The sequence below is a fragment of the Brassica rapa genome, chromosome A10, assembly GCF_000309985.2.
Source record: "Brassica rapa cultivar Chiifu-401-42 chromosome A10, CAAS_Brap_v3.01, whole genome shotgun sequence".
Classification (NCBI taxonomy): domain Eukaryota; kingdom Viridiplantae; phylum Streptophyta; class Magnoliopsida; order Brassicales; family Brassicaceae; genus Brassica; species Brassica rapa.
Window position 1 is genome coordinate 15,590,641 of NC_024804.2, and position 24,089 is coordinate 15,614,729.

At 36.2% G+C, this 24,089-nt stretch overlaps 9 protein-coding genes and 1 non-coding gene across 22 annotated transcripts; 2 read left to right on the top strand and 8 right to left on the bottom strand.

Moving 5' to 3' along the window:
• The first annotated feature begins 1,106 nt into the window (after positions 1–1,106).
• On the top strand, positions 1,107–1,833 carry LOC103845863. Its single transcript, XM_009122759.3, has 2 exons — positions 1,107–1,488; positions 1,557–1,833. The coding sequence occupies exons 1-2, from the start codon at positions 1,333–1,335 to the stop codon at positions 1,647–1,649; spliced, it is 249 nt and encodes an 82-aa protein (XP_009121007.1). The 5' UTR covers positions 1,107–1,332; the 3' UTR covers positions 1,650–1,833.
• Positions 1,821–3,546, bottom strand: LOC103845862 (dnaJ homolog subfamily C member 18). Its single transcript, XM_009122758.3, has 3 exons — positions 3,152–3,546; positions 2,662–2,730; positions 1,821–2,560 (listed from the first exon to the last, which is right to left on the bottom strand). Exons 1-3 carry the CDS (start codon positions 3,473–3,475, stop codon positions 1,922–1,924), a joined length of 1,032 nt encoding a protein of 343 aa, XP_009121006.1. The 5' UTR covers positions 3,476–3,546; the 3' UTR covers positions 1,821–1,921.
• Positions 3,547–3,812: 266 nt separating this feature from the next.
• LOC103845864 lies at positions 3,813–6,992 on the bottom strand. Of its 2 annotated transcripts, none has more exons than XM_009122761.3 (2): positions 4,943–6,992; positions 3,813–4,135 (listed from the first exon to the last, which is right to left on the bottom strand). In XM_009122761.3, the coding sequence occupies exons 1-2, from the start codon at positions 5,659–5,661 to the stop codon at positions 4,129–4,131; spliced, it is 726 nt and encodes a 241-aa protein (XP_009121009.1). In that variant the 5' UTR covers positions 5,662–6,992; the 3' UTR covers positions 3,813–4,128. The 2 variants fall into 2 exon arrangements, with proteins under 2 accessions (XP_009121009.1, XP_009121008.1); XM_009122760.3 differs by having other exon boundaries at positions 4,948–6,385.
• Positions 6,993–9,362: 2,370 nt separating this feature from the next.
• Positions 9,363–11,293, bottom strand: LOC103845865 (5'-adenylylsulfate reductase-like 7). 5 transcript variants are annotated; one of them, XM_009122765.3, is made up of 5 exons: positions 11,078–11,293; positions 10,709–11,010; positions 10,325–10,506; positions 10,065–10,177; positions 9,363–9,960 (listed from the first exon to the last, which is right to left on the bottom strand). In XM_009122765.3, the coding sequence occupies exons 2-5, from the start codon at positions 10,886–10,888 to the stop codon at positions 9,560–9,562; spliced, it is 876 nt and encodes a 291-aa protein (XP_009121013.1). In that variant the 5' UTR covers positions 10,889–11,010; positions 11,078–11,293; the 3' UTR covers positions 9,363–9,559. The 5 variants fall into 5 exon arrangements, with proteins under 5 accessions (XP_009121013.1, XP_009121010.1, XP_009121011.1 ...); XM_009122762.3 differs by having other exon boundaries at positions 10,065–10,189; positions 11,078–11,291; XM_009122763.3 differs by having other exon boundaries at positions 10,065–10,189; positions 11,147–11,235.
• Positions 11,294–11,360: 67 nt separating this feature from the next.
• LOC103845869 (eukaryotic translation initiation factor NCBP) lies at positions 11,361–13,540 on the top strand. Of its 5 annotated transcripts, none has more exons than XM_009122770.3 (6): positions 11,361–11,695; positions 12,083–12,178; positions 12,264–12,368; positions 12,478–12,555; positions 12,689–12,808; positions 13,304–13,540. In XM_009122770.3, the coding sequence occupies exons 1-6, from the start codon at positions 11,585–11,587 to the stop codon at positions 13,304–13,306; spliced, it is 513 nt and encodes a 170-aa protein (XP_009121018.1). In that variant the 5' UTR covers positions 11,361–11,584; the 3' UTR covers positions 13,307–13,540. The 5 variants fall into 5 exon arrangements, with proteins under 5 accessions (XP_009121018.1, XP_009121017.1, XP_033137374.1 ...); XM_033281482.1 differs by lacking the exon at positions 13,304–13,540 and adding an exon at positions 11,796–11,835 and having other exon boundaries at positions 11,552–11,622; positions 12,459–12,555; positions 12,689–13,054; XM_009122769.3 differs by lacking the exon at positions 13,304–13,540 and having other exon boundaries at positions 12,689–13,054.
• Positions 12,525–14,572, bottom strand: LOC103845867 (superoxide dismutase [Cu-Zn] 3). Of its 4 annotated transcripts, none has more exons than XM_009122766.3 (7): positions 14,326–14,557; positions 14,141–14,242; positions 13,671–13,766; positions 13,547–13,578; positions 13,361–13,436; positions 13,068–13,121; positions 12,525–12,986 (listed from the first exon to the last, which is right to left on the bottom strand). In XM_009122766.3, the coding sequence occupies exons 1-7, from the start codon at positions 14,411–14,413 to the stop codon at positions 12,928–12,930; spliced, it is 507 nt and encodes a 168-aa protein (XP_009121014.1). In that variant the 5' UTR covers positions 14,414–14,557; the 3' UTR covers positions 12,525–12,927. The 4 variants fall into 4 exon arrangements, with proteins under 4 accessions (XP_009121014.1, XP_033137370.1, XP_009121015.1 ...); XM_009122767.3 differs by having other exon boundaries at positions 12,774–12,968; XM_033281479.1 differs by having other exon boundaries at positions 13,547–13,766; positions 14,326–14,572.
• Positions 14,573–14,596: 24 nt separating this feature from the next.
• On the bottom strand, positions 14,597–16,192 carry LOC103845870 (B3 domain-containing protein At5g18090). The gene is made up of 4 exons (XM_009122771.3): positions 15,884–16,192; positions 15,423–15,720; positions 15,054–15,340; positions 14,597–14,970 (listed from the first exon to the last, which is right to left on the bottom strand). Exons 1-4 carry the CDS (start codon positions 15,980–15,982, stop codon positions 14,737–14,739), a joined length of 918 nt encoding a protein of 305 aa, XP_009121019.1. The 5' UTR covers positions 15,983–16,192; the 3' UTR covers positions 14,597–14,736.
• A 4,944-nt stretch (positions 16,193–21,136) lies between these two features.
• Positions 21,137–21,208, bottom strand: TRNAW-CCA. The gene has a single exon. It is a non-coding gene; the product is annotated as a tRNA-Trp (tRNA).
• Positions 21,209–21,269: 61 nt separating this feature from the next.
• Positions 21,270–22,619, bottom strand: LOC103845871 (auxin-responsive protein SAUR21). The gene has a single exon (XM_009122772.3). It carries the CDS (start codon positions 21,765–21,767, stop codon positions 21,468–21,470), a length of 300 nt encoding a protein of 99 aa, XP_009121020.1. The 5' UTR covers positions 21,768–22,619; the 3' UTR covers positions 21,270–21,467.
• A 244-nt stretch (positions 22,620–22,863) lies between these two features.
• LOC103845872 (auxin-responsive protein SAUR21) lies at positions 22,864–23,904 on the bottom strand. The gene is made up of 2 exons (XM_009122773.3): positions 23,464–23,904; positions 22,864–23,360 (listed from the first exon to the last, which is right to left on the bottom strand). Exon 2 carries the CDS (start codon positions 23,315–23,317, stop codon positions 23,024–23,026), a length of 294 nt encoding a protein of 97 aa, XP_009121021.2. The 5' UTR covers positions 23,318–23,360; positions 23,464–23,904; the 3' UTR covers positions 22,864–23,023.
• Between the last annotated feature and the right edge of the window lie 185 nt (positions 23,905–24,089).

Here is a 24,089-nt window from a genome sequence, read left to right on the forward strand (position 1 = left end):
TATTCTAAGAAGAGAAAACTGATGAAAGCTCTTACAAGGAAGGCCTAAGACTCTCAAGTTATTTTGTATTAACACTTCATCGAGTCGCCTAAAGATCATCACATCCTCTAAACTGAACTTCTCTTCGGATCAAAGTACATGACAGAGAGCAATTCAAACAAACTCTTTTCTGTATGGACATAAACTTATCTCTCGCGGATTGACACGTACATGCTGGTGTGTACATATAAATAAACTCCAGCATCATTAACACCCTTCAACTTCCATGTTTCGTAAGAAGTAAGGAAAGTGTTCACATATCCATTTGTGGGGAGCGTGGAGCAAGCCCAATGAGTATATAAGTAGACTTTGTATAAAACTCATACATGACACAACATCTCCAAAAAGCCTCGACAGTTTCATCAAACATAAGAAAACTACATAGATAACATCAGACCGAGGATTCGGTTCCCGTGATAATCATAATACCAATACCAAATACGTCTACATTTAGCAACAAATACTGTAACTATAAGAAAATCAATTCTTAGAAATCTAGCAAGGATTTTCATTAAACACACAATAATCCGAAAATCCGATATGTGAGATTACTTTGCAGATGATGTTATCAATTCCTAGATTGTCCCTCAACTTTGTACCAAAAACGAGTTAGACGTTTGTTGAATAGCCATATATATTCAGTTCTATAATTGCGTCTGCGTTGACAAACATGCATCATGCATTCATAGATACATGAACATGATACAATAAGACAACCATATGAGTGGTGGTTGAGGTCATCCCCTTCTAGACTTCCCATCTATTTTTTTATTTGGATTCTTTCTTTTACACCCCATAAAATGTGATAATTTAGCAAAGAGCCCCTACTGTTGCCCAATTAGTTGGCACACCCTCAGTTTTTCAGTTTAATCTATTTTTTTAGTTAAGCCAGTATTTTAGTGCGGTCAATAATCTTTGTAATGTAAAATAAATTAGTATAGTATTTTTTTTTTTTTTGAAATTGGTGAAAATAAGAAGGTATAATTTGGTAAATATAGAAAAACTAAAAGATATTGGGGCGGTTATATAAAACAGAGGAAATAAAAAGCGTATATAATTCATTGACGTAATAATTTCAAAAAATACCAATTCGTATCCTCTCATTGCTGAAAAATTCAGAAACGCGTTTCCTTTTGATCGCAGAGAGAGAGAGAGGGAGACATGTCGTCGTAATCTCTCACCCTTTAAATCTCTCTCTCTTTCTCCCTTTCACGAACCCTAGATTCTCCATTTCTTTCTTCCTCGACACATTCATCATCAAAACCCAATCTCTTCTTCTTTCCCTGTTTCAATATGTGTCCTTTGAGATTCCTATTGGTGTTCTTCTCTGCGGTTCTCGCCGGATACTTCGCGTGGAAGACGGTGAGTTCTTCTTCGCCGGAACTCATCGGAGACGACGACGACTCACCCGTCGAATTGAATGATAAACAAGGACTCTGTTTCAGAAAGGTAAATCTCATTGCTTTTCGTTAATTTGTTGAGTTCTGTTTCTAAAGTTGTCTCCTTTCAATGAACAGAGGATGGAGAATGGGTTCTGGGTGTTCGTCGACATGGCCAGCGGAAAGTACCTTTGGCGGAATCTCAAGGAGATGAGAGACAAGTCTCAATGAAGAAGAAAGCTTTATTACAAAAATTTCATCTTTTTTTTTTCTTTTTGGTATTGTGCAGCAGAATGATATAATATACTTAGACGAGTTGTTCTAATTCATCTCTTTTGAGTTTTGTAATTTTGATTAATTTTGTTTGTAATCTGGAGTTTGTAACTTTCAAGCAATAGACACTTTCTCCATCATACGAGATATTGCAATAGAGAAGTTTATACAACTTGAAAGAGAATGTTTAATCTAATATTATTTACAACCTAACTTTTGAGATTAAAGATTCACCTTGAGTCGACTTGAAGCTTGATTGACATGTAGAGGAGTGTGAGGAGAGCTCCTTGTGGAAGAGGAGCATGTCTTGCTAAATTGGACCCAACCCACATCGCCACCACCATAACAACCACCACGCTGCTGCTTGCTTTCCCGCAGAGCCAGCTTGCAAACGTAAGGCAGAGAGTGAGAAGGATACCGCCTTTTCCCCCGAGTATCCAAGCTATCATGAACCCGGATTTGTAACCCATGTCTAGCTCCTTGTCGAGCAAAGCTGTGAACGTGCTAAACGTGAGAGATGCGAGGTAACCGAGGGTATAGAGAAGAAACATGGAGAGGAAAGCAGTTTTGAGAACTTTGGCGAAAGAGTCTCTCTGTTCTTGTGCCGTCTCTTCTTCTTCTTCTTCTTCTTCTTCTTGTTCGGGTGGGTCACTGTAGAAATGTGAGTTTGGGTATGTAGAGTAGTGTCCATAGGCTCTCTCGTATCTGGATCCTCGTCTTTTCTGGGACCAGTTGTAACAATACTTCATGGCATCTTCAAGCTCGGTGTCAGGAGTGCTGTAGTGCCTTTTCACTCTAGAGAACCTTGAATTTTCTTGAACTTTAAGTGATCGGTCGTACTGAATCCTTGTAGCTTCATTAGATAGAACCTTTCCAAAACAAAAACACAAGTAAAGTGAATAAGAAAAGAAAACTCAAAGTTTGTGGTTAAGGCACTACTCAGATATGAGTCATTGATAGAAATACACACCTCGTAGGAACAACGAATGCTCTTGAATAGCTCTCCTGCTTTAGAATCCTTGTTAACATCAGGATGAAACTACAATAGCAACACAAGGATACTGTCAACAAACAAAGAGCATACTAGATTTATCGTGTTCACTAGCAATAAGAAGGATCCACGTGTACTAGAGCTTGAATGTTCCACCAAGCTTCAGACAAATGTTGCTAACTTGCTTAGATAAAGAACAAAGGCAGCTGAGATGCTGAATCATAACTCACAGAAATTACTTATTCAACCCACAAAGATTCCAACTTTTTTAATTTTATTACTGAATTTCACCTCATTCTGCGTTACAATTTCAACAATGTCCTAATCATGGAGCTTGCGTGACTAGAAGAAAGTGGTTGCATTCTCAGCTACTCTTATCTCACTAACATCTAATACACCAAAGCAATCAATCAAACCAGCTAATGATGCCAAACTAGAAACGAGAAGAGTCCCAAACGAAAGGCCTAACCTTTCGAGCGAGCAAGCGATAAGCTCTCTTGACGTCAGCTTGCGTGGCGTTGCGAGCGATTCCCAAAACGACGTAGTGGTTCTGCTCGCCGGCGGAAGACCAAGAAGAAGAAGAAGAGTACGCCGCGGATATAACAGTCGTCTTCCGACGACTGCGCTGGTACCGAGATCTGCCGTCGCGGTATCTTCGACGGTGGTGGTAAAGGTCACGAGACTCACGACCACACGAATTGAACGACGGAGGGAGGAGATCGCCAGAGATGGCGGATGAGAATCGACGGCAGCTTTTGATTGGGGTGGGACCCACCAGGAGGTGAGTCTGCATTCTATCTTCTCAGTCGCAAGTCTCCCTACGGACCACTTATGTTAAGTAGTGTGGAAACAGAAGCTGGTTGTGTCGGGAGGAGAGCCGTTAAAAAAAAGTTAACTGACGGCTCTCGTTGATTTGGATCATGGGCCTTAAGATATTGGGCTTGATCCAATTCTAGGAAATTTAACTCTATAGGTAAGAATTTTGTATGGTCCACTCCCTCCTTTTTTCAAAACTATACTCCCTATTATTTTATACTTTTTTAAAATTTCTATCCAGTCGGAAAATGACTGTGGAAAAGTTGATATAAACGCACTTTTATCATATTAAGAACATGCTAATGCATGGTCGGTTTTGTAACAACTCAATAAGTGTACAATCATATCAATGTTCATATAACTAACTAGAAGCATTCGGACGAATAATGTTAATTTTACAAACATGATACAATATTGAATTTCCTAAATTCATAATGTATATAAGCTATAGTGCCCATGGTAATAGAACAGTAGACATTTGGCTCTGATGTATCTATAAACGGGTGGGATGCCCATGATTTCAAAGTCCATCATAGTGTCCTCCAAAAGATATCTGAGCTCTTGCCACCGGAAGACCTTTCAGCACAGAGATTGCTTCGTTTAGTTTTGTTGCATGCTTCACTACTTCCTTCATTCGCTGCAATGCGTGTAACGAAACACAATTAAAATATGTCAAACAATTACAACGATTTTGGACGTTTAAAAGAAAAAGCCTGCCCCATGATTAATTTAGAAGATTAATTTGGTAAAAACATGTTTGATTATTGTTCTTGCATGCCTTAAAAGATATCCCATTAATATCTACCAAGAATATCTGACTCGATCTCAATTCTCAAATAAATTATCTTCTCTCTTCTCTAGGCTCTAAGCTTATATTAATGTAAGAAACAATGACGTTTTCCAAAACGTAAGTTTACTTTGACGCAAGAAAAGATAAACACAAATGTATATAGACGAAACAAGTAGTATCTTCTTTACAACTATTGATTGTTCACTTAGACACGTAACTTGCCACACCGCCAAACACATCATTATCACTCTGGTCGAATCATACATGCACAAACCAATTTTTTCTGATAATAGCTTCCAGTTAACCAAACAAGTAAATTTGTATAAGCTGATATTTAATTTTAATAACAATCAGCCACTAACCAACCATATTAAGTAAAAACAATTAGCCAGTAAAAGAAGCATATCAAAACTTAATAATCATTGGTAAATAGTCTTTGATTTATCAAAATCCCAAGCAACTTTTCAGTACTTTGGATGAATGGGATAAAATTCAATGTGATTTGAAACAAATATGGCATTGGTCATGTGGGAATCGAACTAAGAGTTTCAGGAAACACAACCTTTGGAATGTCCTTAAAGCAACACTAACCTAATATTCACTTGGTTCCTTAACAATTTGATTAGGAACAAGAATCATAACTGAAAAAATTACCTTACCTTGTTATCATCAGAGTAGATCTGGAACCTGAGGATCTGGTTCTTGTTCCGACAACCTCGTATGCTATTGTTGCGTCCAAGGAAGAAGACATATAAAGTGGCAGCAGCAGTAGCAACACCAAATGAACATATAGCTCCAATTCCATGAAGACCCATCTTCCACAGATTCATTTTTTCACCACGTTTGTTCTTCTCCTCCTCCCAATCAACTTCTTTCTTGCACTTCACGTCACTACCTTCCTCAACCTCTGTTCCCATCTCACCATAGTACTCTCTTGCTAACACTCTTCCTGAGACAGAGTGTTTGTCATCTTTCTGAGGGAGAGGACTTGTGAACCTCGCTGGCAAGTCTATTTTCATGTCGACAAATTCGTTTTCCTTCGCTGTTTTGAAAGTTATTCTCGGCGACGGAACAGATTCCGTCACAAGTTCCGGATCCTGATCCTGGTTCTTCTTGTGATCTGTGTCATCCACGGTGTACACAGGTTCCCAATTAACGGGAACTTGGAGGAGCTGTGTGGGGACCACGCTTGGTCTTCTATGGAACTCTATTTTTCCGACAGGATCTTGTGTCGGGCAGATAAAGTAATCCATGTCGAAGCTTTTCTCAGTGTTTCTGATGATCCTCATCGCTGCTTCATGATCCTCGTCGTGATCGAGATCGAGACCCTTGTAGAGATTCTTGGGGAGTAACTCCCAATCTTCTAGATCCATGCAGTCTTCTTGAATATTTTTATTTTGTGGTAATAGTGATCTTGAGGAGATACTTGAATCTCTCTCTCTCTCTCTCTCTCTCTCTCTCTCTCTCTCTCTCTCTCTCTCTCTCTCTCTCTATCTCATTGTTGTGAAGGGGTTTCTAGATCCTTTAATAGAGAGCAAAGAAGAAGAAGACACCAAAAGAATATTCAGACACCAAAATGGTTTTGATGATTTACGATTTGGAGTTATACAACATACAAGCGAGATTGACGCATTTAGTGTAAGCCACCAAAGAAAGTTGCAAAGTAAAACTTCAGATTTGCAACATTTCTAACAAATAAAAACATATTTGTTCTAATAAATTATTTGCATGATCAGTCGCTTATTTACATAATAAAATCTTATTCTCTAAACATTATTTTGCTAGTGTTGTTGGAACAGAACATTGTTTTTAACATTATTAATTTTTTGAAGAAGACTAACAATTAATATTTGATATAATCTGTAGTTATAAAGACAATATGTGTTGCTTATATTAACGGTAAACATCCACAACCACACGTACTAGTTTAGACTTAATACACATAATAACTTGCAAAGACAAGAAAAAATTCTATATTAAAATACATTGGTGAAACTATAGATGTACTTATGAAGAAAACTATATTAGATGTATATTTTAGGTCTGGGAGGTGTGATAAATCTTCTGGAGCTTATCTACAACATGAAGTGACAAAAGAAGATGTTACTATTTTGGACCTACAATAAGAAGTATTGATTGTGTTCTTTGCCAAGATCCTTTCTCTCTTTGATACTTTATTTCTCATAACCATTGGTTATAAGAATATTTAAACCATGTTTTAGTAGATGATACTCGTGATCTTTCGTACTAAGTTTTACTAATGAAAGCTGGATGGTAGTTCTGAGCTTTTTAGTTTATGGATGAACACATATTTCTAGAGGGTATTTAATTTTCTTATATAAAAACTATTGTTGTTGATCTTTCTTTGGACCAGAGAGCTACAGAAGACGAAACTTCAAGCATAAACTTGGTACCACAATATGAACGTTTTCCATATTTTGAAGCTGCTCCTAATTGATGTAGATTAACATAAAAATTGAAGTTAACAAACATTTCGAAAAGAAAAAAATTAGGAGAGACTATGGGTCATACACGTTGCAAGTTTTAAGTCCTTTTCGTGGGAGAAAAAGAAAATGGATACTAGTGGAGGTTGCTTGCTTGCAATTACAAGTGTTGTTCAAGAAATAAGCAACGAAGTTTCCATTTAAGACAAGAAAGCGAAAGTGGAAGCCATCTAAGATGATTACTATAATTTGGTTTTCTTAGTATAATTTTCACACCATTCTTAAATGAACTTGTACAAATCCCCTATATATTAATTGAGAAACATTTAAAAAGATATAACCTTAATTTTGTAATAATTAAAAAAAAGTCTATGCTTAGGTGTCAATCAATTAGAACCTTAATTAATCCTAGGTGGCATCATTACATTCAATTGAAAAACTGGTTGGTCCACATTAGATTTTCATTTGTCGCTAGATACATTCAGTACAAACTATAGGATATTAAGTAAAGCCATGTATTATATTATAGGGAAATGATAGGAGCGTACGATTCTATTTCATGTTGTAAGAAAGAAATACGCAAGCTATGAACGATGATAGAAAAACAAAGCATTAACAAAACCCGAAACCTAAAAACTATACGTTGTCGATTTAACCATAAGCAGTCAGAACTTGAGATGATTGTTAATAGGGGATGTTGCAGTAGTAAAGCAAGGTATTATACTTTAGGGGATAGGAGCCTATGATTCTCTTTCATGGTGTAAGAAAGAAATACGCAAGCTATGAACGATGATAAAAAAACGAAGCATTAACAAAACCCGAAACCTAAAAACTATACGTTATCGATTTAACCATAAAAAATCAGAACTTGGGATGATCGTTAATAGGGGATGTTGCAGTCTTGTGATGAAAATTATATGTTCACCGTTAATATGAGTTTTGCTTTTATAAAAAGACCATTGTCGCAATATGTATCTTTAGTTCGTATGTTAACAATTCAGTATCAACATAAGTTGCAACGTAACCATCGCCAGCCATCTAAGAACATGTAACCCAATTTTGTTATCGATATACAGAAGAATGTAGATGAAAGTGGCCGGTTTGTTTATTGTGTTCCGTTTGGTTTGATGATAAGTTCCTGGGTTTTAATTTAACCGAACGAATTGACCGTAGATTCCAATCGGTTTAAGAAGTAGTTAATGTCGATGATAGTGATTAATTCATAAATGAGAGTTACCCTATTTTACAATATATTAAGTAAGAACGCGTAAGAAGATTTACATAAATGGATACTGCCGATATTATTATTGTTAGAAGACAATAAAAATCTTAAAATTTGAATCAAATTTTTGTGATACACAATTTTAGAATCAAGCTCTTTTGATAATTTTAAATAAATTGTTTTTATACCAAGCTATTTATATAAATAAATAAACTTTTTCACCAAGTTAATGTTTCCGCCAAATTTTTAAGTTTGGTACAAAATTTTGAAGAAGTTCTATATGGTAAGGTTAATTTAAGACAATAATATATTTTGTCACCAAGTTTATAATTTCGACCATTAAAAATAACTTGCAAAATATGTTTGTGGTAGTTATTGAATATTGATTTTATATATCATGCTAAAATACGGTTTCTAGATAATTAATGTAATTATTTTAATTTTTCAAACAATCCAAAAACTTCATATGCCTACTTTATATATACGATTGAGTTTTCCTTTAGAAATACCATCAAATTTTTTCACAACTCTTTTTTTTGTGTGTGTCAAATATTTATAGTTAATTAATTATTCTATATTGAGAAAAACATAAATACCAAATATATTTTGACCACAAGAACACATGTATTCAGTAATTATCAAATTTTACAATATAAAAAATAATTTTTTTAATAAATATTTCACCCTGCGCGAGGCGCAGGTCTTATCCTAGTGAATAAATAAGAGATGGTATAAAAACGTGAGCAAAGTTTTTCTTGAAAACCAGAAAATGAATCAACAAGTGTGAAATATAAACTTCATTATTGGAAAAGATAAATTTACTTCAATTTTTTTTGAAAATTTTGTAATATCTGTAAACTCATAACAAAAATGGTAAGATAAAAAATCAGACAATAAATCTACAAAACATTATTCCTAACGTTTAGCTTTTGCCAACTTCAGTTTCTGCTTTGTTTTACTTTTTGCTTCACCTCTTTGTCTACTTTTTGTTGCCTACTTATAAACATGTGACAATCATGAAATTGCTCCCTTGATTTAGGCTTTAACTATGTCACTTTACATCTGACAATCAAGTTTCATGAATCCGAAAATCCGAAACCGAATAAACTTGATCGAACCGGAACTTGGTTAGGACTCCGATTGTCCAGCCCTATCTTAAACCATCATAACAAAAAAATAGATTCAAATTTTAGTGTCGACTATGAGGATAAAAATCACATTGGTATAAGTATCGCAGCTTAAGATTCCTAAGTGGAAAGATCTAAACAGAGAGATTCAACTTTCAACTATCATAAACATACGCAAAAATGACAGGAAAGCGAAACTTCTAATGTGTGAACCAGAGTGATCCACAAAGAGGACACGTTTCTTTCACATATACGACCCAGGTGTCCACCTCTAGCACCAATTAAACCAAACCGTTGATCAATCAATACAAGCAAAACAAAAAAGGACAGAGACAAGAATATTCAAGAAACGAACGAAAATATTCACAAATAAGCAAAAATATGATTTACATACAGAGACAGGAACTCCAAAGTTAACACATGTCGACCAAAAGTAAAGTAATCTAACTAAGCTCAGCGATGATGAAGGATCTCTGAATCACCCTGATTGTGAAGTAGATTTTCCTAGCGAGACAGATGCAAGTGCGTTCTTTGCTCTCTCTTGGAAGTTCCTGGTTTTCGCTAGTCTCAGTTTAATCCAAAGCCTCCTCACATCGATCATGTGCATGGCACGGCCAAACAGTTGGCTAGTCTCACCGAGTATTCCCAAGCTCAGATGCGGAGCATAAGATGCCCACAACGCTTTCAAGCGCGCTCCCATGATAGGGGATATCAAAATTGCGAGTTTCAAAGACAGAAACACCAGTGCAAGTACCAAATATGGATCTCTTTCAGCTATTTCCTTGATAGATGACCCGTTTTGTAGCCATGTGATGAGGTTACCATCGATGTCCAAGCTTGTTGGTTCACCTTCATCCACATACTGGACAGGTTTAAGACCTGGAAAGCAAAGCCACAGAGATACACCGAGTGTAGCTTATTATTAGCAGAAGTTAAACTGATTGTTTTTCCAGGCATTCATGCTTCTTCAAGGGAATTCTCACCTGTTGTTAGTTGGTAAAACTGAATAAGGGATGCAAGATCCTTTTGACCATGGTATCGGATCCTGAATGTTTGATTCACCATCAGGATTGAAGGCAAGCTATGGATACCATACCTAGAAAAGACACTGCAAATTGTGAAAATCGTAAAGGTCAATCAATCAAACGTGGACCAAAAAAGAAGATGCTCAAAAATTCATTCTAGTGAATAGAGATGCAACAGGACTTATATACACATTCTAATAGTAGAAGGTAGTTCTTACGATGGTAAAGCCTGAGATTGCTCAACGACCAGGTGCCTTATGTGGGGGAACATTGAGCTCAGAACATCAAACTTGGGGCGAACAGCACGCGAAAACTGGCACCGTGAGGTATAAAACAGTATGGAAGTAAAAGCATTTCCAAGGTTTGAATCCATGAGGCTGTCTAGCAAGTCTCCATCCACCTGAATTAGCCAACAAAACACAAATTTAGATACTTGTCGAGATACAAAACACACCCACAGATTATATTAATTTTGGGTATTTATCACATTTGCGGCGTTTAAACATTAGACATTGAACCAAATATTGTGGAAATGAGATTCTGTTGGTTGTGGCCACAAATAAAAGGCATATGCATAGAAGATAAAGCTAATTATTGGGTACCTCTAAAGGAGGTCTGGGTAGTAGAGAGTGATGACATTTATTCTCGATTCCGCATCGGAAGACCTCGAATTCATCATGATGATCGCAAACGTCAGCGGAGGAAGCGAAGGCGGAAGGTAAGCGTGACCCAGCTATCGCACAGAGGAGGATGAGGAGGAGGATGGGGACCCGGTAACTCATTAGAATACGATGAGAGGAATATCTCAAAAAGAGAGAGATCAAAATTCGCTGGAAACTATCTATCTTAGGATCAACGATTGAGGGCGGAATCGCTTCAGATTTCGATGGCAAAAGCACAACGGCTGAAATCAAGAACAGAAAACTTAGAAAAAGAGAAGACACAAAAATTAAAATAAAATGTGATCTTACTATTAGATCCGTGTGAAATGTCAATAAAGTTTTGTCACTTGTTTTTGCAGAAATGACAGAGAGACAGACCACCGCCAATTGCCTACGTTGACATTTCCCTTTATTCTCTCTCCACCACTTATTCTCCCTCCCCCATTGGTGGATTTCTTTTATAAAAATTATTTTAAAAATATTACCGAATCATTTTGTTCAATAATTTTACAAAAAATAGTAGTATTTTGGAAGGTTATTAACCTTTTTATACAAGTTGATTAAGAATTTATAAGAGGTTAAACTGGTAGATAAGAAAGAAAGAAAAAAAGGTTAGAGAGAAAATGATTTGTTTGGTTAATTATAGTATAAAAAGACTTAACGATCTGACCCAATGAAGGCCCATTAGTTTGATTCAACAGGGCCCATTGGTAAGTTTTCTGGAGGTTTTGACCTCCCTTTATATATTTGACAGGAGAGAGCTCTTCTTCTCTCGCCTTTGAACCCGAACGCCTGAAGCTGAAATCGAGAAAAAAAATGGAGATTACGGAGAGGAGGCACGATGAGATCATGGACAATGTCAAGTCGCAGTATGTTTCCGATGAACGCCACTCTCGCGAGCTCAAAGCTGGTCTGCATCCTCTACGGGTTTGTCCATCTCATTCTTTACATCAATGTCAACATCTGATTCTAGCCAAAAGATTGTGAACTTTATGTTTAGAGCCTAGGTTGGCGAAGATCAGGATTCTAAAATCTACAACTTCTGCAAGTGTTCTTCTCAAATTTAGGTTCTTTGCGACTTTGTTTAATGTCTATGAGCTCAAATGTTATAGAATCGTGCTATAGTGAGACATTAGTATTCGTGGAACTAATTGATTGTGGGATTTAAATAATATTAAGCTCATGTAAGTGTGAGAAAAGTTCAAAGAGTAATCTTGAGAGGACATGCCATCATTGCTACCAGCAGAACATTAGATTATACACTGGCTCAGTGACTCCATGTTTTTTTTCTCTCTAAATTTTGGAAATTTGCAGTACAAGTTTGCGATTTGGTACACCCGTCGGACACCAGGGGTCAGGAACCAGACATCTTACGAGGATATCATTAAGAAGATTGTTGAATTCAGCACTGTAAGCTCAAATAAGTCCCATTCTTGAAAGCTGTTTGTAATCTTATCTTTTGTTTATTTTATGAGAGATGGCTTTGGTTTCCTAGGTTGAAGGGTTTTGGGCCTGCTACTGTCACCTTGCTCGTTCTTCTCTCTTGCCTAGTCCAACAGATCTTCATTTCTTTAAGAATGGGATTCGCCCCTTGTGGGAGGTATGTATTCCATATTTTTGCTACTTACTCGTTGTCTGTGTGTGTGTTCGTATGTGGATCATCGAAACACTTTTAATACAACTAAAGTAGCTATATTCATTTCAATCAGGATGGTGCCAACTGCAATGGTGGAAAGTGGATCATACGTTTCTCCAAAGTTCTATCTTCTCGTTTCTGGGAGGATCTGGTCAGTTTGTTCTCCCTTTCATTCGACAGAACCTTAGCTGTCTATTTTTCATACTTAGAGTCGAGTTCTTTTTTTTATTTTTCAATCTGGAAGTCATGTTAGATACCCTTCCATTGATTTGTATTTTCCTCAGCTTCTTGCGTTGGTAGGGGACCAGCTTGATGATGCGGATAACATCTGTGGCGCAGTACTGAGTGTCCGCTTCAGTGAGGACATCATTAGTGTGTGGAATCGCAATGCTTCTGATCATCAGGTGAGATTACTATTCACAAGGTCTCTAGCTAGCTCGCTCCCTTCTTTTGTTTTGTACTAATGTACACATTTGAAAAACTGAGTGTGGCTCTGCTGCCGATAGTTCATTGATATCCAAAACTATAGTTTAGGATCCACAGCTGCTTGAAGTCCGATAATACCTGGGTCAACATCAAAATCTAGAGTGAGTTACTTGACACACTGGAAAAAAAGAGAATAATGGTGTTGCTCTGTTTTTCCAAAAGGTTAGAAAGCAATACCGCATCCAACTCGTGCGCCTGCGTTTCCTGTTGATTTGCTAAGCTTGTGTCCTCCTGCACGGTAACAAACCGCAAAGAAATCATAATTCTTTAATTTAACATAATCAACAGAGCACAACATGAACCTAAAAACTGTGGCAGATACTTGATGATAATAAGTTGACAACTAAATGAAACTACACAATGATTACTACTGAGATTTGACCCTGAAACTTCTATTGCTTCTTTTTATATAGTAGGTGACATTGGACCATTTATGTATATTTGGAAAGGCTATAAAGAAGTGTTACTACCTCTGCCAAGGTCATCAGGATCACCATGTACAACAACCGCCCTCCCAAGTATGGAATACTGCCCACTAAGTGGTATCTGGTGAAATCATAGAGAAGCCGAGATAAATGGGAGAGACATAAGCACAATGTGATAATATGTACTTTACATTAAATGGTTGAAGAAGTAAAAAAGGAAGATCCGTTTACCTGTTTGTCTTTGATCGAGATTTCAGCAACACCTGAAACAAGCAAGGCTCACCCCAAAAAAACACTACATCATTCTTCAAAAAAGCACAAAATAAATATATAGATTGAGGAAAAAAGCGTATACCGTCTGATCCAGCGAAAATGTTACCCAAATCTCCAGCATGACGCTCTTCCTCATCCGGTGGCCCATGAACTCGATTTAATGGATTGAAGTGAGGTCCTGAAGTCAACGTTTCCACAAGAAAACAAAACAACACTAAGTACAGAACTCAACAACAGAATCACAAAGAGGAGAAACACCACTCAAGAACATCTTCTATTAAATTAAATTTAATATGTTTTAGCTTCTAAAAGTAGCTTAATCTAAATGGTTCCTTGAATTCTACTGGCAACACTAATAGTCCATCCATCTAAACTAAATCTGATCCAAACCAATCCAGTTAACATCAAGGTCGAGCAAAATAACTCTTTTCACATGTATGTGTGTGTTTCAGATACAGAACCATTAGATTCTTAAAGAGAAACAACGGTCAAGGACTTAGTCTTGAGCTCCAAGTGTACAGTTACATAGACAAAGAGTGAACAAAAACCAACCAGTAGAGTTGCAGCCATTTGTGGTATCACCAAAAGAGTGAATATGAAAGCCATGGAAGCCAGGAGACAGTCCTGAGATCTTTCCTGTTACATGAGTTGTCCCTGCCACACAAAAAACAAAATCAATACAAGAGAATGAAATAAAACATATCCGACGGCCAATAAAAGAAGAAAAAACAGATCACCGGAAGTGTCTTGTGTGAATTGAAGACATCCTCGGATGTTTTTATCGCCGGCGATAAGAGCCACCGCTCTCAGATTAGGACCTCCCATCTGTTCTGTCTGTGTGTTTGGGGATGTGAATGTTGTTAATCGGATTAAATTGAAATGTGTACTGGTTTAAGTGTGGTCGAGAAGAGAATAAATCATAAACCAGACCAAACCGGAAATTAAACTTCTCGGTTAAGATTAATTGTATCTCCGAACCGGATAGAAGAAACTAACAGGATGCAGACAACACAACATAATGATTTGGTTGATAACAAAACATGAAGAAACCAAGATCATCTCAACTACATCACCACCGTCAGACAACACAACATAAAGGTTTGGTTTGTAACACATTAACTAAGACCATCTCAACTACATGGAGTCTCTTATTTGGAGACGGTGAGAATCATTTCGGTCGGTTTAATGAGCTCGAAGGTGCAAAAGTCACCGATCTCTAAACCAAAATCTTTAACCAAACGAGGCCATCCACGAGAGAATCTTGACTGTATCTTAGAGACCACATACGTAACCTCCCATGACTTCTTCCCTTTCCGATCATGAATCTTGAACACCGTTTCCTCCTTTGGCATATGCATCTCCCCAAACCTCTTTGGGACACCCTGGATCACATATCAAAACGTTTTGATCAACTCATAGTTTCACAGTCTTTACTCTTGGTCTTATCTTGTCGTGCTTGTCTTACCAAGAACAGGACGTATGATTTCTTTATGGTGAGTGTGAACTCTGGAGCAAGAGACGAAGTGCCATCTTCAGAGTCGTCAGATTCAGTATCCATCTTCCTCTTTTTACACTTGTTTGCTTTTTCAGCCTTCTTAACTTGCTTCTTCCCCAAGTTAATAAGCTGACGTTTCTGTTTCAATCTTCCTCCTACGGTAGACTCAGCTGTTTCTGAGACAGGATAGTTTGATGCAGACAATGACTCTCTCTCTTCCTCCTTCCCATTGCTCACTTCTTCTCTCTTGTTTCGACCTGATTCATCAAAACAAAACAACCAAAGTCTGTCTTCTTCTTCTCCATCCATATAGCCTTAAAGAAAAACATGAGAACTTACTTGAAGAAGAAGCAATGGTTGCAGATCTGTTGGGTCTAAGCATCTCCAAGCAATTTATTTGGTAAATGCTTACGTTAAAACACATGTTACCCTTGTGCGTGAACGTGAGAAGCTCGTCAGCACCTAAACCATTGTCGCTCAAAAACTGGTCCCATCCGTCTTTCTCCATGTAGTAGAAGAAGCTTTGGTATTTTGAGAGGTTGATTCTCCATGAGCTTCCCCATGGCAGCTTTAAGACCATCTTAAACGAGAACTCCTTGGCTGAGATGCTTTTCAAGAAGTCTTGAGGGATCTCTCTCTTTTGGACATATAACAAGAACAAGATCTGTCAATAAATGATGGGAAAAAAACAAAACAAAGAAAGAAAGATTTGCATTCTGTAAGTTTACAAAAAAAAAAAAGATTTGCATTCTGTAACATCCGATTAGCATCTCAGATCCATCAGAAAGATCACACCATACCATGGTTTGAGATGATAGATCTTCCTTTCTAAGAACTTTGAAAAATCCTGGGTTGTCACTTTCGTCCATAAGCATACCAATGCAGCTGTTAGTCGCCATCTCTTTCTCCTTTCTTCAACCTCGTGTTTCTCTCTCTGTGTGTTAATGGGAAAAATTTAGAGAGAGAGAGAGTGATATGAAGGCCATTTTTCTAAAGACAGACGATGCAGCTCCTAGCATTCAACGTACTTAATTTTTCTCCATCAACTTTTGAAATAATTGAGAAAGATGCCCATGCATCATTATAACTTGTATTTTTTCTTCATAATGCTTAAAATAGGATCTGTGTTTTGTGAGTTTGGAGTCACGTGAAAGGGAGTGCAGTTTGCTAGTTTGAGTAAACTCAATTCCACTAAAAGGACAGCGACTTGTTACAAAATTTACACCATAATCTAAAACCATATTTATTTTTATTACTACTATATTTGACAGCCAATTATTTATTGGGGTTTTTGCCAAAACTAACCCACAACTTGATTTTAATTCCAAACCTATACCCAAACTTGAATCAAATGCAAAACTAACCTAAAAGCCTAGTGAAATTACAGCTCAGCCCCTTGTGACCAAACAAAAAAACAGAAGCCATTTTTACGAATATAGCCCCAGTAAATCGTCTGAGTCGTCTGAGATGTTGGAAGTCGTCTGGACGACTGAAGTGTAAGTCGTCTGGACGACTGAAGTGTAAGTCGTCTGGACGACTGAAGTGTAAGTCGTCTGGTACCAGTTTATTTTAAAAATAATTTATAAATCTTGTAAAAAAATATTTAGATGCGTAAAAAATAAAAATCAAGTAATTATAAACAGTTTTAACTGATATAAATTAAGATATGATAAAATTGATTTGTTTTAAAGATATATGAGTGGAAGTAGTGAATCATGAAATACTTTGGTTTAGGAGTTTGGCAAACATATGTTGTAGTATTGTATGTATTGTTAGGGTTAGATTTTGGAAAACTAAAATGTTTTTTTCAAAAATTAGTTTTCACCTATATGTGTTTATTTCTGTGTATAGTAAACACTTTTCAAGTTTGATTTGGTTTTATGAAGTGTTTAATTAGATAATTAAGTTTAGGGGTTATGTTTAGGGTGTGGACGACTTATATTTCAGTCGTCTGTTAAATAATTTACCCGGACGACGTATATTTCAGTCGTCCAGACGACTTACTTGTAAGTCGTCTGGAAAGTCTTCTATTTTAGTTTCCCGCTAAAAATATTTAATTTCCCGCTAAAAATATTAAACTCTTCTGGACGACTTACATGTAAGTCGTCTGTTTTAATTTCTTCACCAGACGACTGAAATGTAAGTCGTCCAGGAAGTCGTCTGAGTCAAAAATATTTAATCTAATTGGATTTTTTGTCTCCCTATATAAAGAAAAATTTATACATTCTCTCTCCTCCTCTCAAATGGATGCAACAAAAATGTAATGTTCATCATTCTAAAACTCTCCAACCTCTCTCTAATCTCTTTGACTTGAAAACACCAAACTTTATATGAATTTTTCAGTTTTGTCTCATGTATTTCTTACTAATCTATCTCTTTTGCAGGTTTTTAATCAAATGGTACTCATCTTCCACTAATTTAGAGGTAGATCTATTAATTTTAGATATGTATTTTTATGTGTTCTATAAATGTAGATTTATCTAATCTTCCACTCATTTTCTCTATTTTTAAGTCATTTGAACGTTTTTGAATATGCAGGTTTTTCAGATCTGGATTTGATGTGCAGGTTTTTCAGATCTGGAAGACTTCTGGGACGACTTACCTGTTAGTCGTCTGGAAGTCGTCTGGAAGTCATCTGGAAGTCTTCTGACAAAGTCGTCTGGACTTCCAGGAAGTCGTCTGGACTTCCTGGAAGTCGTCGTCTGGACTTCCAGGAAGTCGTCTGGACTTCCAGGAAGTCGTCTGGACTTCTAGGAAGTCGTCTGGATTTTTCTGAGCGTTTTGGTAAGTTCTTATGTCTGATTTTTCTTCATTTGGTAACTTCTTGTTGTATAAAATTCTTACTTTTTTCCCAAACTAAAACTCTCCAAACCCACTCTAATCTCTTTGACTTGAAAACACCAAACTTTATATGAATTTTTCAATTTTGTCTCATGTCTTTGTTACTAATCTATTTTTTTTTTGCAGGTTTTTAATTATTTGGTACTCATCTTCCACTAATTTAAAGGTAGATCTATTATTTTTAGATATGTATTTTTGTGTGTTCTGTAAAGGTAGATTTATATAATCTTCCACTCATTTTTTTCTGTTTTTAAGCCATTTGAACGTTTTTGAATATGCAGGTTTTTCAGATCTGGATTTAATATGCAGGTTTTTCAGATCTGGAAAACTTCTGGGACGACTTACTTGTTAGTCGTCTGGAAGTCATCTGGAAGTCGTCTGGAAGTCGTCTGGACTTCCTAAAAGTCATCTGGACTTCCTGTAAAGTCGTCTGGACTTCCTGTAAAGTCGTCTGGAAGTCGTCTGAACTTCCTAAAAGTCTTCTGGCAAAGTCGTCTGAACTTCCTGGAAGTCGTCTGGACTTCTTAGAAGTCGTCTGAACTTCTTAGAAGTCGTCTGAACTTCTTAAAAGTTGTCTGGTCTTGTCTACTCAAGTGGAATCCAAGCTTGTCTTTGTAGATGAATGATCTATAATAGTTTTGTTTGTGATCTGTTTTATGAATTGCATGTATACTCTTTTAGTTGTGATTTTTTTGTAAAATCAGTAATAATGTTTTCCAAGATGTATTAAATGTGCTAACAATGTGTTTACACATTTACAAATCAATGAAATAATAGACTTCAGTAGCCTTTTTCTTATCTTTGGATCTCTCATATGCAATAATAAACTCCAATGGCCTTTTTCTCATCTTAATAAACAAGAATGTTGGTAAGAGATGGAAACAAACAATAGTAACTAGTCAAAGCATATCATATTTTTTATAAGTTTGCATTGAAAAACTTAGTCAAATTTAGTAAAACTAAGGGAGAGAACATATTTTGTAAATATGAGTTTTACATATCTTGAAGTTACTTATCACTCTTAAAAATACAAGTTATTCAAAACTAACGTAGAAGACTTAAAAACTAGTGGAGAAGACGCGGACGACTTCAATCTAAGTTGTCTAGACGACTAAACTATATGTCGTCTGGTCAACGCAGAGGTTATTTTTGCAATTGACTTTGAAATCTGTTATTTCGGACGACTGAAAGTTAAGTCGTCTACTATTGTTTGGTTAAAAAAAAAACTCCAAAAAAGCTAGACGACTTACATTTCAGTCGTCAGAGGTTAGTTTTGCATTTGACTGGATTATTTCAGAAGTTTGACTTTTTGGACGACTTACGTTTCAGTCGTCTAGTGAAAATTAAAATAATAATATTTTTTTTAAAAGTAGACGACTTAAAGTTAAGTCGTCATAGGTTAGTTTTGCAATTGAAAAAAAAAACTTCAAGATTTAATTATATACAGACGACTTATAATTCAGTCGTCCACGAGACGACTGAAATGTAAGTCGTCCAGGATTTACGAGGTTTGACCAGAATCTCGGAAAAAAATCCTGGACGACTTACAATTAAGTCGTCTGGTGGACGACTGAATTATAAGTCGTCTGTGTATAATTAAATCTTGAAGTTTTTTTTTTCAATTGCAAAACTAACCTATGACTACTTAATTGTAAGTCGTTTACTTTAAAAAAAATATTATTATTTTAATTTTCGCCAGACGACTGAAATGTAAGTCGTCTGGGGAAGTCAAACTTCTGAAATTATCCAGTCAAATACAAAACTAACCTATGACGACTGAAATGTAAGTCGTCTAGGTTCTTTGGAATTTTTTTTGAAACCAAACAATAGTAGACGACTTAACTTTCAGTCGTCTCAGGTTACAGATTTCAAAGTCAATTGCAAAAATAACCTCTGCGTTGACCAGACGACTTCCAGGTAAGTCGTCTACAGCCAGACGACTGAAAGGTAAGTCGTCTACAGCCAGACGACTTCCCAAGTAAGTCGTCTGACGAACAGATCTGGAAAAAAACTCGATGTCATACCTTAAATTAGTGAGATAAGTTCCTTAGCATACATAAGGCTTCTCCAAGCACACAGAATCACAAACGGAAGTCACCCACGCATAATCGTTAGCTTCTATGACTCTATGAACCATAAAAATTTTAGAATCAAAATCTTGAGTTTTTTTAGCTCATTGTGGAGAGAAAGTGAGAGATATGTTGTGTTTAGGTCACAAGAATGGAAAAAGAAGAAGGGTAAATCGATTTTAGGAGCATTAAGAGCTTCAAATTGGTTGTTCATGGTGGTTGTGGTATTGATGACAATGGCAATCTTGTAATTACTTGAAGATGATGAGGGTGAGAGAGTAAAAATGTCATTTTCGAAAAAAAAAAAAAAAAATGGATGGCATTTTCGTAAATTATATGAACTTGTGGGGTGAATAGGGCAAAACCAATTTTCAAAAAAAAAGGAGGTTAGTTTTGTGTTTGACTTTAAGTTATAGGTCAATTTTGCAAACATCCCTTATTTATTTCAATTAATACTTCTTTACCTAATAGCTAGCTAATTCTTGTTTTTAATATTAATCAAAGTTACAAACGGTACAAAATATTTGTACTATAGTGTCGTATTTTCACATACGCCTCTGTTATATTTACTTATGGGTATTCAAAAGCTTACATGACAAATCAAGAATCATATATCATAGATTAAAAATTTATAATATGTACTCCATGTTTTACTTGATTAGAGTGACATGAATGACGAATCACATTTTGAACATAACCAAAAAGTTAAAAAAAAAAAGTTATTATTGAAATTCCAACTTCTAGTACATTTTCTTCTAGCAAAATTTGATAAATGGCAAGATTAATCTTAAATATTGATTATGATTAAGTAAATGACAATTAAATCTTAAATTATTATTAGTAAATGAAAATATGTTCCGTCAAAGAAAAATTATGATTAAATTGGTTAATTTGTATTCAATAGAAGTATAAAACACACGAAAGAATGAACCGGTGATAAGGAAATTACGTGGGTTTTCTGTGAGTGGCGTTCATGTTTGGGTGTCTCAGGGATAAAGATTGAACCGATATGAAACCGGAACTAAGACTTTGGGGTAAGATTCATTAGGTTATCGAACCAAAGAGTAGGAACCAAAGGCAGCAAAAGTGCAGGACAAATTCAAGTTAATTTATAAAAAAAATTCCGGATAATGTTCGGGATTTTGAACCTGACGTGAATCGAACACGCAACCTTCTGATCTGGAGTCAGACACGCTACCATTGCGCCACGGATCCGGATGCTAATCAGGGTCAAGTATACTTAATTGATCATATTTAATAAACTTGAAGAATATAGTTTCTCAATTGTTGTGGCCTTTCTTTAACAATCGATCCAAAACTTTTCTGACATGATCGTGTCTGCGTCGTAAGATGTGATATTCATTCTCTCAACAATTCATTCAAAAAGGAGGAAGATGAGAAAAATGTCCTATAATTTACAATGAATAAGTCTATTGCTAACTCAAGAAGAAGAAAAGATTAGGATAATCATCATTCACTGGAGCCTAGACGTTAAGTTGATGAAGATATCTTCGGGACAAGGAATCGTTAAGCCACCCATTGGATGATCGAACCCAAACTCTTCTTCAGATTTACTGAGGAGAGCTTGAAATGAAGGCTGGCTTAAGTATGAGATTGGCACCACATATCTCTTTTTCTGACTCTCTCCTACGTACACCGCAAGAAACCCTTTAGGTGCCGCCGAGGCTGTTGTTTTGCTCGTGGAAGAAGCTGCTGCTGTCAGGGAGCGGCCAAGAATCTTCTTTGCACCCAATAAACTTCTAACCAAAGCCATTTCGATTTATTTTGTCTTCTGAAAGTTTGAATTTTTTTGAAGAGATGTATGAAAAGATTAAAGTTATTGGATTGCTAGTTGTTGGTTGATGATAGAAATGAGAACGGCTCATGTGTATATATAGAAATACCAGTGAATGTAATGTGTTGAAAAGTCTTTGAAACAAACTTGTGGTCTTTGAAGCGTTAGGACAGAGTAGAACAGAGAGTATCACATGGTTCTGTCTTTTTAGCATCTGGAAATGAAGCATCAATGCAATTTGTACATCTGGATAGTACTCCCCATATGCAATTCACAAGGGCTTGTCTTCTGAATGTTTCCGAGATAAGACGTGCCCCCATGACTTAACTTGCACCGTTTCTGTGAATCTGTGATCATCAAGTAGTTGGTTCTCTGACCTTTCTCTAATCTCTATGGTCGAAATGAATTTAGTAAGAACTTAAAGTGGGGACCTGCTGTTCTTCAACAACAGAACAGAAAACACAAGTCTCTGTCACCAGCTAAGTGATTCTGTTATCACATGACACATTCTAAGTAATTTAAAAAAAAAATTGGTTAAATTGAGCAAGAACTACTTGGGTCTTTGAGTTTAGCTAGAAATAAAAGAAAAACAGAGTAAAAAAGATACATTTGATCATATCACTGCTTCCGTTTCCCTCAATGCTTAAATGTTTTGAGCATTAAACATTGAAAGCTGAGGATCCATTCACTCCCTTGTAAATATCCATTCAACTCTTTATTCGCTGACGCCCATTTAACGGTAACATTATTAACAAAATAATGTTTTGACTATGCTCAATTTTCGGGTTTTATAATATGAATATAAATGCTCAAGAGAGATGAAGAGCAAACGGCAAAAGAGATAAACAGATCATCAAAAAAACAGAACAAGAAAGACTTTCAAGCAGATTGAACTTTACTGTAAAACAGGATACTTAACGGACTCTTAAACTAAACATCTCTCTGCACTGATTTGTTTTCTTTGTTAGATGAAAGACTTCAATGATGATAGTTTGGTTAAGTTGAGCCATATGATAAATACTTCAATTGATTTTGCCATTTCTTCTTCAGTGATCCATCCAAAATGTATATAATGTAACATGAATCATGACTGTGTCTATAACAGAAAGGTTGTGTTTACTTTCAAAACGTTTACAACAACTCTATCAAGAAGAAAGAGAAACAAAAAAAAAATTCCCTCTATTTACAAGGAAGAAGTCTATCTGTAACTCAAAGAACAATATGTTGAATTGTCATCAGTGGAGCCGAGACGTCAGAGTGATGAAGATATCTTCAGGACAAGGGATCGTTAAGCCACCCATTGGATGATTGAACCCAAACTCTTCTTCGGATTTGTTGAGAAGAGCTTGAAATGAAGGTTGGCTCAGGTATGAGACTGGCACCACATATCTCTTCTTCTGACCCTCTCCTACGTACACCGCAAGAAAGCCTTTTGGTGCCGCCGAGGCTACTCTTTTGCTCGTGGAAGCTGCTGAGATGGAGCGGCCAAGAAGCTTCTTTGCACCCAATATATTTCTCACGAAAGCCATTTCTAATTTCTTTTGTCTGAAAGTTTTAATCCTTTTGAAGCTTCTGAATGTGTTAAAAGATTCAAGTTAGCTTGTTTGTTGGTTGATGGTGGAAATAATAGGTAACGTTATGTGTATATATAGAAGATCAATGAATGAATTCAAACCTCTCTGAAAAGTCTTGAAACTTGTGGTCTTCAAGTGTGGGTCATACTAGAATAGAGTTTCACATGCTTCTGTCTTTACCAACTGGAAAGTCATACTTAAATACAATTTTTCTTGGTGAGATAATTAATTGAGTGTAGGACAATAAGCTAAAAACAAACTCCATATATGCCCATACACAAGGGCTTGTTTTCTCAATGTTTTTAATATTAGAGATATACACTATTGTCAATAATAAAGACCAGCAAGTTTCTGTTCTTCATCATGTTCTATGATGATCATATTGCCTCATCTCTGTGGTCTAAATGGATTTTAATTAATAAGAATGTAAAGTGGGGACATGAAGTTTCTCAACAACAGAACAACAAGTCTCTGTCACAGGTTAAGTTGTTCTTTGATTATATCCACAACTAGGATCACACATGAAAGTTGTACTTTAAATAAGATTGTGATAGTTTTGCTGAGAGGGGTCATTGTTGGGTTTGTAGTGAAGTAACTGTCGGAGACAAAGGCATGCGCCATGTTCCCTTCTTAAGCAAGAGATTAAGGCATAAGGTTTTTCAAGTACACGATCTTATTATAAGTACCTGATACTGATTCCTTAACAACGATCTCTCACTTTAAACTA